General features: G+C 47.2%; 1 protein-coding gene and 1 long non-coding RNA gene across 2 annotated transcripts in view; one reads left to right on the forward strand and one right to left on the reverse strand.

Moving 5' to 3' along the window:
* septin12 (septin 12) overlaps positions 1-5,781 on the reverse strand; it is a 50,066-nt gene extending 44,285 nt beyond the window's left edge. Inside the window, exon 1 of the mRNA XM_023821814.2 lies at positions 5,486-5,781. Within this exon, the coding sequence (XP_023677582.2) occupies positions 5,486-5,540 (55 nt within the window). The 5' untranslated portion in view covers positions 5,541-5,781. The remainder of the gene's footprint in view (positions 1-5,485) is intronic.
* On the forward strand, positions 4,106-6,909 carry LOC111849172 (uncharacterized). The gene is made up of 3 exons (XR_002839472.2): positions 4,106-4,231; positions 5,824-5,908; positions 6,169-6,909. It is a non-coding gene; the product is annotated as an uncharacterized lncRNA (long non-coding RNA).
* The last annotated feature ends 4,909 nt before the right edge of the window (positions 6,910-11,818 follow it).

The raw sequence follows: 11,818 nt of genomic DNA on the forward strand, positions 1-11,818 counted from the left end.
CTACCAGTAATATGGACTAACATGTCTAACAGGGACCAGGGAGGGAGCAAAAACATGGACCATCTGTGGGCCCCGAGGACCAGATCGGGAAAGACTGCTGTAGTGGTTTACCTTACCTCTACTCAGACACAAGAGGGGAAAAAATATTATTTTGTTGTATTACAAACAGAAGAACCATTCGGGAAAGCGAGAGAGCACAGTACGACGGAGGTTAAACGTTAACTCCTTTCCGAAAGCGCAAACTGGGTGTGGACAGAGAGCACTCAGATGCTTTGTGAAGTTTAAACAGTCCCTAGCATTCATTCGTCATTCCCCTGTAATGTGGGATACATGAAAGCCGGCGTTTCCCAAAGAAAAGGCTGGTTCACCGCCCTCCAGAAGGCAGCCTGATTATGTCTTCAGCAGGCCTGAGATTTTCTGGCAGAGTCATTGTTCCGTTCAGTGCCGCAGCTGCTCTTATCTCCCTTTAACGACCCCGAACGCTTTCAGGGCCATGGAGCAGATATTACCTCGCTTCTTTATTAACTCGCAGACCGTCAGGGTCTCTGCGGCGCGAGGAGTTTGCAAAATGGAAAATCAGCGATATGACTCAGAGATGAATAAAACATCAGCAGAGCATCTTATTTTTTTAATGATTGAACTCGAAGGAAGTTGGGCAGATTCTAACTGTTAGAATCATTACTTAAGCCGTCTGAAGATGAAGCAGTTGAACATCTGAAGTCATTCTGGGCTTCAGACGGACTCAGAGGGCATCCTAATTAAAGGCAGTGTTGGGATGTCCACGGCTCCCCAAGACGGGCGCTGGCAGAGTTGGGGGTGGGGGCGGAGTCCCATGCCCTGAACATGGCAGACCTGCATTCCCCAGTCTGGGGGGGGGGGCAGCCGACAGCAAACACGGCCTTTCAGCCCTGCTCCATTGTCGGAAACGGCTGCTCTTCCTCCAGCACAAAGACCCGATTCAGCGCTGGGGTGTCCTGGGTCGACGGGTTGGATTACCGCAGCCCGCATGCCGACCCAAGATTCCAGCAGGGCAACAATGTGCAGCCTGGGACACACACATGAAATTCTCAGCAGCCAGACAGAGCCTTTTGAATGGAGGGGGGTGTGGGGGGGGTGAGGGATTGGGAAACGTTGTTTGGCATTTGGGCGTGGCTGCTTAATGTGGTCCACTCACTCAAACACACGTTTGTACAAAAGGCATGAAAACCAAGCCTATCAGTGGTCACACAGTAAACAGGCCCCTGAAGGTGTGGCTTCAACAGGCTGAGGATGTGTCCCCAATCCCATCATGCCTCTCTCAGGCTGCTCTCTTACTCCATCAGGGCACCCACATGCCCCCCCCCGGCTGTGCTTCTTTTTGCACACTTATGCAGTCAACCTTGTACTGCACCCACAGTGTTTGGTCTGTGCAAATGCAACCTCTCTGCAGACTGGGACAGCCCTCTGAATTTAATGTATGATAAATGCTCATCTGCCCTTCCTGTTCTCTGCCTGTGCACTTCCTGTTCTCTGCCTGTGCACTTCCTGTTCTCTGCCTGTGCACTTCCTGTTCTCTGCCTCTACCCATTTGTACTCTGCCTTTACTCACTCTGCTGTGCTCTTCATAATTTTTCTGAAACAAATGGACATCCTCCAGCTCACTGTTCACACCCAGGCAGTGCCCTGAATGCTCGCTCTGGACGATTAGACGGCAGACAGGCTTATGAAGAACGTACAGTTTCAGCTTCCTGCCCCAGCACGAGTTCATAGCGGGGCACCCCGGTAACGGCTCCGTAGCATGGCCGTAAGCAAGCGAGGACTTGTTATCTCAAGTGATGCAAAAATGGGGGAACCTGGTATCAGGTGATGGGCCACACCGGGGCGTAATTACCACCAAACACGCCGTTGTCCGCAGGTTCGGGCTGGCATGGCATCTCAGTTTACAAGAGGCGCCTCGCTTTGTCTGTGGGGGAATCGTAGAAACCAAATGCACGCCGAGCTCCTCGACCATGCTGCTGTACGAAGCTGGGTCTGCCCCCGGAGGTGTGGAGGGTGTGCTTCTGTCATTGATCGTTTTGAGAGCAGGTACAGTACTCTAACCTTGCATTCCCGCACATGAGCACTCTCATCTCAGACGGTCCGGCTCCCCCTCCTGCAGGAGGCCAGCAGCCCCAGTCCTGTGCCAGCCTTGTACGGGGTCAGCCTTGTACGGGGTCAGCCTTGTACGGGGTCAGCCTTGTACGGGGTCAGCTCTTGGAGACATGAGGCTGAAGGACTCCAACTTCTAGCGAAGAGACCAAGTGACTTTACCAGAGCTCTACTTTAACTGTTATCTGACACCACCACTAATTCCAGGCCATGGAAATCAGGAGTTTGTTGCCTGTGGTGAATGGAGGGGGGGTGGTTATTTCATACATTACAGCCAGCAGCCCCCCAGGCCAGTTAATGCGGGGGCCCTGGAGTGAGAGTGCCGCAACTCTAATGAGCTCCCCGCCTTGCTGAGCCTCTGGCTTGAGTAATGCATGTCCCCTGCTGATTTTTTTTTTTTTGAAGGGGGGGGGGGATCGGAGCTGTTTCCAGTTGGTGTGCAAGCCTCTGGACGGGTCGTGACTCGCCCCCCAGCCCAGGGCCCGCATTCCTCCCAGGTGTTTCGGTGACGACCCCACCACCCGGCGGCAGGAATCGCTCACCTGCGGAGACGTGCGGCACATCTGGAACTGAACTTCTGAGCCAGCGTTTCCGCGACGTTGCCATGGAAATGGCAGCACCGTCAACCACCAACCCCCACCCCCCCCCCCCGCCAGAAGCCCAGTCAGGTTTTTGCACTTGTCCGGAGTCTTTGTTGGTCGCCCAAGTGCAAATAGCTCATATCAGTCTTCTTTTTGAAAAAAACAGCCCCCCGGGGGGGAGCAATACTCAGACAGCTGAAGTAGGGAAGATAGCCCCCCCCCCATCCACTAATGCGGTGAGATTTAGTTTTTTCCTTTTTCTGCTTTTAAGTGTCCCGTCCCCCCCCCCCCCCCCCCCCCCGTGTTGTTTTCCTGTTTATAGGTAAGAACATAAATGATGCTCTGTGGTTGGGGACAGGAGGCAAGTGAGTCCACAGCCCAGAGGCCTGTAATCATCTTGCCCCCTCCCTGCCATTTTCTGGGAAACCACCTGACCTGTTTTTTTTCTCACCACAAAAATCCTGGAAACGGAACAGGCATCCCAAGCAGGGCGGCAAAAAAAGAGGAGGCAGGTCGCCACGGAGACCCAGGACCAGGGAGTTCCGGCGGACTGTCAGGCAGCATTCAGACAGCTGAACTTAAGCCAGGGACCTATAAGAATCCTCCCCACCTTTAAGATCAGCTGCCTTCAGCCTCCTGCGTGAACTGGAATTCGGGGGGGCAGGGGTGGGGGGTATAGGAATGCAGTGAGGGCCCGTCACCCAGGTCTCCATTTTGATTTAGTGCCACTCGTCAGCATGGCCAGATGGCTCCTCACTTTCCAACGTATGGTCCAGCGAACCCACCAGTGCTGTCACTCCAGAGACCCTGATTAAGGCCCCTTCAAACACTCCATCAATAGAGAACCGCAAGATGGGGTTCCCGCTATCGTCCCTGGCTTAGCACCCACCTGGGACCCACCCCAGCCTGTCCTGGAAAGCAACTGGGTTCATGTTAAGGACCAGTGACTGTAATGATTTACTGACAGAGCAGCCAACTGAGTCAAAGTCTTCATAAACATAGAAGTAAGTCCTACGGGGACCATCACAGGAGGAGTATTTATTATAGAGTGACCACAGGGTCGCTTAGGCAGTGGGTTCTGTCCCCTCTCACTGTCTACAACAAAACATTCATTATACCAGTAACAAGACTTAAAGGTTCAGAAAATGCATTTGAGCAGCTAAAGCCAATACTGCAGACAAAGAAGATTAGATGGCCGCTTCAGAAACACAAAGCCCACGTTATAATATTTTATATATGTGCTCCAGCATTTCGACTGATAACGCGAAGTGGCATGCTAATGAGAGTGCGGAAACTGAAAATAATCACACAGCTTTCTGAGGAGAAACATCGTGTTACGACACTGGCAGAGAGCCACGACCGAGGGATGACATCATCAGATGTGACGCACTGTCGCATGCAAGAGCGTTTATTACGTTTGGTATCTCTCCGCTTTCACCTGACCTAGCAGAGTATCTGAAATTACAGTTCCTCTCAAGTCCTGTGCTGTAAACAAAGTTTCCGAAAACCGCCTCAAGCTACAGGTAACATGACAGAAATCATGACCTAAAATATGTATACTGTGTGCAGCCATATCCTGAGTTTAACCTGAAAAACAGGCCCTAATTACCACTGCAGAGAAAATAAACAGAGAAAGACGTACAGTGAGAATGAGGTAGGCTATTTAGACCCGTTAAACTTAACAGGGCCTTTAAATTAGGCTACTCTCGGAAATTGCCCTGCCACTCGTTTTAAGCGCCCTGCTGAAAAGTTTACAGTCTCATAAACAATCAAGCACTTAATGCAATTAATATCTGCGTGCTTTTTAAGATTAAGTCATGCAGTTCTCCTGCGATTATCCATAGCCTACATTTCAGTGAGATCGCGTTTCTCAAGACCAGCCTGCTCTCTCTTTTTTCTGGGAACTTACAGCACGCACTTTACCACAAAGATATACGCTTGATTAATTAGCTTTAGGCGATGTTGGGCTTTCGCCAGATTTCGAAGTATATACGAGCACCGGAGATATAAAAAGCTCGAGCACAGATGTATGGAGTCAAAAACACTCACTTCTCGGAAGTCAATTAAACTGCAACTCAAGAATGTAAAACACAGCAAATTCACATTGTATAAACAGGATATATGAACCCAGTAACTTAATCTGACCACTCCGGAAAGAGCAAATTAAAATCCATATACTAAGCAGGTACGGTCACAGAAATTGGAATACTGTATAAGTGCTGGAAATCAGTATCTAAGCAACTTCTTTTACTTTACTGTATCAAAATAGATTATTACAGATTACAAAATGCAGCGCTAAGCAGCAACTTTGCGGGAAAGAACGAGAACTGTTCATTTTTTTGTTTGTAAACTATGTATTGGCATGATGCATGCTTACAGTTGTGTCACTAATAGAAAATCTGGCCAGAAAGCGCTGTGTTAGATACCATACTTTGGACGAAATCAGCAGGACTGATTACTTTATACATGAGAGGAGTCGGGGGTTTGCTCTGGAGAGCCGTGTCGTCCAGCGTCCACGCTTTTACTAAAGCAGCGGTCGTTACTACACTGCATCTACAAACCGGACTGAATTCACTAATTTTACGTTAAAACGAGAAACACTGATGTGATTGCACTAAGCCTGTGTTCATTAAACGGCATATTTACAATCACACCATGCGTAAGAATATATATTTAACAGTAGGTATATGTTATATATTTACGCACCATTATAATCAAGTGAATTATTATCATTATTTCTTGCTGTTTTTGTTGTCATTTCAGGTATGTTTACCTACCTTCGAAATCTGACAATATTCCCTCAAGATGATCATTCACAGAAAGATCTGACATTATGATCGCTTCGGGTCCAGGAGACTCAAGCTTTGTACAGTTACAAGACTACTTAAGGTCTTTTTCAGGGCAGAAAATAGACTTCCCTTTTAACAAAAAAAAATCCTCCGGGAATTTCTACAGTCATTAAACCAGGTGCAGAGAGATTTTCCGCTTCTTCCTGCAACTAAACAAAAGTTTAACTTGCGCGAAATGCACGTAGAGTCCGAATAGAGGCTGGGCGCCGCGCGTCTCTGGCGCTCCGCTCGTGCACGGCGGCTGATAACCCTCCTCCTCGCTTTAGGTAATCTCAGCAAGGGCCCTGCCCCCCTAGGAGATTGGCTGGGTGATCCCGATGCAGGCTTCACCGACCCCTTCTGAACACCCGCGTAAGTTTTACTAACACCATCCACTCGAACTCACTCCTACAACTGATACACAAATTATGACAGGATCAGCACAATTAACGTCAGACGGATGAATGATATTTGCCGTCATTGCTACTACCTACGCTAAAGATCCTATAGCTGCTGCATTTAACAACACTTGCACGTCATTAAAGCTCAAATGCCTTCTGAAGTCAGCCTTCGAAAGTTAATGATAGAGTTGCACTGGCTTCTAATGACCATAATACTTTCAATATTTTCAGGAATGGTGAGTCAACAGCGGGGTGTTTGATGTTTGCTTTGACGGTTGTCTGGATGATCTGAGTTACGGCGGATGTCTGCACAGCCCCGTACCTGATAGGATAAGACTGACGCTGTCTGCTATGCTCAAACCCCACGCCGCTGATGTCGAGCCTCCAATCGTGTCAGCTCTTTCCTGACCTTTCTCCACCGCCTCCCATATCTTTCCTGTCTCTTTCTTGCCTTTTCCTGTTTTTTTTTTTTTTTTAAATCCTTTTTTTGGGGGTGGGTGAGTGTGGTTTCAGCAGGCAGCTTGACCGTTTGCATTTCACCTCTGAGAGGTCTCCAGAATGGTCCCAAGACCAGATGGTCTTCACAATTCACCCCAAAGGGGCATCACACGCCAACATCTGTATTTGGGGCATTTGAGGAGAATCACCCCAAACAGTGCTGCAGTCCCAAAGCTGGGAGTCTGCAGTGGTAGCCCTGACAGCTGTCAGAAAGGTGCAGGTCTCTGCAGGTAAACTGCATGTACCTCCCTCACCCCTGCATCTCATCGCATGTTCAAGGAGCTTATTTAATTAATAGCAGTTTGTAACGTTTACTCGGCAGCGGCATTTGTATGGGGCCCCTGGGGTTTTGGTTATGGCCCCCTGCTGGCCATAAACAGTCACTACACGAAAAATGAAACATACACATTCCTTATTTAGGAGATGCTAAAGCAGCATGTTCTGCGAACCAGCTAGCTGGGATCTTCTGGCTCTAATTGCTAATTATTTATGTAGCTTGTGAAACATCTGGGTGTGGGCGGCGAAAGTGACTCTTGATTGTCCCATTTCAGCAATAAGCTACTTTTCCACTCCTAGCATCCGCACACACGCCTTTATTTGTGGCGCGCAGGACCAGTGCATTGGGGCTTCACGCCAACCCGCCAAGAAGCCACCAATATGATTTTCATTACATGGGAGAGCATGTGACTGGGTCCCAAGCCCCCCCCCCCTCCTCTGTGGGCCCCACCCTCACATGTCTGGCTGCGGACTTAAGTGGCCCTCATTAACCACATGGGCCTGGGGTGTTAAGGATTACTGTCTCTGTGCCTTTTCATGCTCTGTGAGATCGGGCTTGAAAGGAGCTGGGAGTCGGGGGGGGGGGTGACCCCAGGCAATTCCCTTTCCCAAGGCGCACTCTTTCGGCCACACGGTGGCACTGCCTAAGCAGAAACCGCCTCTGATCAACCTCTATCAACCAATGGACATTCTAGCAGCTTTATACACTTTAAGAGGCTCATCTCTCAGATATGGCAGGAATTCTGGAAGGTTAAAGATGGAGTCCAGGTATGAGAACTGCCCCTCACTTTATTTGGACAGCCGAGGAGAGAAAGATAACCATCTCTGAGGCAGCCAAACGACTGGCACTAAATACACAGCCTGTCATGGTTACCTGGTGGGCTTACTAGCGAATTAACAGGCAGATGAACGCTGCAGCCAATCCGAACGATGCATATTACTGCTGTGTACTCAGCCTGGTGATAGATCTTTTACATGATGCCACAGTGATTATCCCTTTGTTTATTTAAGCTGGAGATCTTTTGTAAATTTTGTGCTGATATGAGGATTAAATCATCTCGTTTGCATAGTAAATTTCAAATCATTTACTGGATTCTCTAATGATTATGCACTTTGTCAGCTTGCCGCGCTGCTTATGCAGACCTGGTTTTTCGTTTGTGATTAAAAGCTGCCTCGCACTCTGATTTGTAAACATCCTTTAAAATTTATAATTTCTAAAAAAGTGCACAAGGAGTGTTTTACCCTTCATGGTGTTTGACTTTGTTACTTTTTGCTTAACTTAGTTCCAAAGGTCTGGCTGTGGTTGACGTATTATGTCTGTATATAACTTTAAGGTTTAAATTTAAGAGACAATGAATTCTGGAGATGCTTCACGTGCTTGTGAGTGCTCCCCCTCGTGGCTGCTTCAGGTATTTCAACGGGAACATTCGTTGTTGAATTTCAGTATATAAATTCATTCCAGGGATATAATGAATGAATAATGAATTCAATTCAGCCCGTGATGTTAGAAATGAAAGAGTGAAGAAATATTGATTGTCCACTTGTTGAGGTCACTGACATCGTCTGTGATTGATGGAACTGTCAGCTAGCCGGGGGGGCTGGGGGTGTCGCCGGATCACACTCCACTGGATTCCCCTTACCTGGTTTTTGTTCCTGCCTTACATAATCTCCATATGGAAGAATGAGCGGATGACTGCAAATCAGGTCAGTTCGCTGGGACAATAGGTGACCTCTTTGAACTTTAGCCTCACCTGCCTGCAGCACGGAGATAAACCACTGAAGATAAGATGAGCAATCACGAGAAGACAGCAGAGCTAGGTGCGGAGCCGAGTCCGTGGTGGTGGATAATGCAGGTTACTGACCAAAACGGCGTCCCTGTTCTGCCCTGGCTCGGATGCCCTTATGCTTAAGTTCACACGTGTGGATCTCCCGCTGGTCACATGACTATCGACAAGCAGCGAGCAAAGTGTGACACTGCGTCAGCCTTCCGGGAGCACTGCTGACCCCTCTGAGAATCAACCCACCCCCAGACACCAGAGAAATAGCAGCTGCCTGACAGTTTGAGTGATGGCCGGTAATGTGTCTCTTCGGCTGAGCGGTGACCCCCTTCCCCGCTGCCCTGGACAAGCTTCTCTGGTTGACAGTGCCTTACAGGGCTCAGCACTTCCCCACGTCGCTTGAGATCAGGTGTTCAGGAACACAGTGTTCAGCAGACTGAGGCTCATTACTCTATTAGGGGGACCAGATGTATTTTGACGTTACTGTACTGCAGATATTGCTAGATTGCCAAGCATTAAGGAGCAAATGACAAATTTGAAAAACCATAAGTTATTTGTGCAATGCTTGCAGTCACGTTTTAGTTTTTACAAATATGTAAGTCACTCTGATTTCTTGTTTAGACTGCCTTGCTGCCGCAAGCTTGATTATTTATTTCTGTCACTGACTGAAGCAGCTTGATCACCCAGCGAACTTGCATTAAGAGTGCATCAAGAAAATGTGCTTAGAGGGGCCGCAGGGGGGCCATACATGTTATCATGGGGCACTGCCCCCCCCCCCCCACCTCATCCCCAAAACTGCCCCTGATGTTCGAGAATGACTGCATGGACGCTGCGCTTTCGGGGCGTTGCCGGTCCGGCCTGTCAGCTTATAAATGTATGTCAGATATCTGCTGCATTAATCTGCTAAGGTCCCCACACTCTGATGATGCTCCTCAGATCAGAGGTCTACAGCCTGCCCTAGGCAGTCTGCTTGGGGTCTGGGTCCTGGTGGGAGGGGGTATGTGTCATGGGGGTCCCATTGAAGTGATTTGCTTCAGGGCTTGGGTCTGATCTGGACTTGAATGTTTTTGGTCTTGGGAGGGTGATGGTGGCAATGGGGTTGGGGTTGGGGGGGAGGGGGGGGTTAACCCTGGGGACCATACTTACCTTGAATTACTTCACTGCCCGATAAAATAACAGTGGACAGATCAGTCAAGTCAGATTTGTGATTCTGATAAGAATCACCTCTGTTCTTCGGGATTTCTGATTATATGCAAGTTAGAGGATCTCGTTTCAATCAGTGCGTTAGGGTGTTTACAGACTCCAAATTGCAGCTCTGGGTGTGGCCGCAGCTGATTTCCAGAGAGATGCAGTCACTGAACGATGTAACTTTAGCAGCACCTTAGCGGTAACACTTTCCTTGAGGGAACATGAATAATGTAGTAGTACACGCTTATTTAATGCATTAATTAACCAGTAACTAAGTATTTGTTAAGTAATGATCCTATGTTCATTCACCATTAATCAATCATTACAGTTCATGTATTTCCTGGGGAAACCTATATTAGTTCATGATGCTCTTGAGTAGTAAATTAGTTAAGTAATCTTTGCCCCCCTCAAGTGGCCTTACCATTATTAACTAATTAGTTAACTATTAACTAATATAGTTCCTGAATTGAATACATGAACTGTCATGATTTATTAATGATGAACAAGCAGGGATCAATAAACATGCACTACTACATTATTCATGTAAATATAAATATAATTCAATCTGACTCCAGGATCTTTCCAGGTCAGGAGTTTCCCATCTTTTTTCCTCCCTTATAGAACTTTTCCATGCAGGAAACAGGAAGTGAAACAGCTGCTAGTGTGTCTTGCAGGCTAGCAGCACTAAACAGTCACCAAGGTGACAACTGACGGGTTGAAATGTTTAACCTCTTGGGGTTCGTCACTTTTTTAGTAACAGTATGTCTCATAAACATTGCCCAGATACCTGAAACGACTGTGTTGACTGAGAATTGTGGTTACTGTCGCTGGGAGCTGGTTTTGAATCGTCACAATGTGGTGCAGCTGCTGCAGATCTTCAGGCGGAAAGGTGCAGGGCGTGGTCCTCCCTCCCAACCTGAATTTTGCGAGTTCTACACGGATATGACCCCGATCACATTTTTTCTCCCGCTGTTTCCCGGTTTCTATTAACGGGCCGTGTTATTTCCTCATTGCACTATTCGGACATGTTTTCATAGGAAATCTGAGCTACGGTTCACGAGCTGCGGTTTTCCTGCAAGCACGTTATGATTTTATTTCCCGTATTATTTGCCCTGGTGTGAAAATATTGACGTTTTCCTTTTATATTTTGGTTTCAAGCTTTTTTTTTATTGCAGATTAGATTTTAAGGCGACACACGACGGATAATTATGAACATCCATCATTTTGGACTGTTTTCACAGTGAGTCATTTGGACGAGCAACGTTTTATTAGAGCGAATAAGTCATATTGTTGTTCAGATGTGATTTAAAGGAAGGGTACGATTTACGGAGTTTGTCCAGGCGTAGAAACCTGATTCGTGAGTTTCAAAAGACGTTCAAAGCTGAAAAAGTTGTACTGTATTTCAAAATAGTACTTCTAAAGATAACTAATTTATTCAATTAAATGTTTTACACAGACCATAAAATAAAACAACCTAACCATGAATACATAACATGCAGTTTTAATTAAACCGCAATAGATCATTTTTTTAGAGTGCCACATTATACTTTTTTTTCCCTCCCCTGCTCTGTGCTGCCATCTAGCGGTGGAAGGCAGAGGCAGAGAGTTAAATCCAATCGAGATGTGTTTGAGCCAGCTTTCACGGCGAGCCTCCTCCATTCATACTCAGTAAGACCCCTTAATCAATCCCTGCTTCGCCCCGCAGGAGCCAAATAGCTCCGGCGACTCATCCAAGCTGCAGGCCCAGCTACATTTACGGCTAATTTTACAGCTCGGCGCGGGCCAGTCGGGCCGCAACAGGATGCGGACTCAACAGCGGAAACCACCGTCAGTGTAGCGGAAAACGGGAGAAACATGAATCCAAAATAGAGGCAGGAACTCGGAGTAAAATACAGTATGAAAATGACTGTGTAACGAGCGTGAACGCGATCTCTTAACTCAGTGCTTAATATCGATTTGTAATGAATGCATAATATGAAGTAGGAACATTTCATTATTTAAAAAAATGCATATTTTGAAAATGGCAAACACTTTGATTGGTGTAAATTGTGAATTACAGTAAGTACACTCAGTGTTTCAAAATTCCGATAGGTCTGCATGCTGTGTTTAAGTGGCAGTATAATGCTGAATGATCAAGTCTT

The sequence above is a fragment of the Paramormyrops kingsleyae genome, chromosome 22, assembly GCF_048594095.1.
Source record: "Paramormyrops kingsleyae isolate MSU_618 chromosome 22, PKINGS_0.4, whole genome shotgun sequence".
In the NCBI taxonomy this organism is placed as follows: domain Eukaryota; kingdom Metazoa; phylum Chordata; class Actinopteri; order Osteoglossiformes; family Mormyridae; genus Paramormyrops; species Paramormyrops kingsleyae.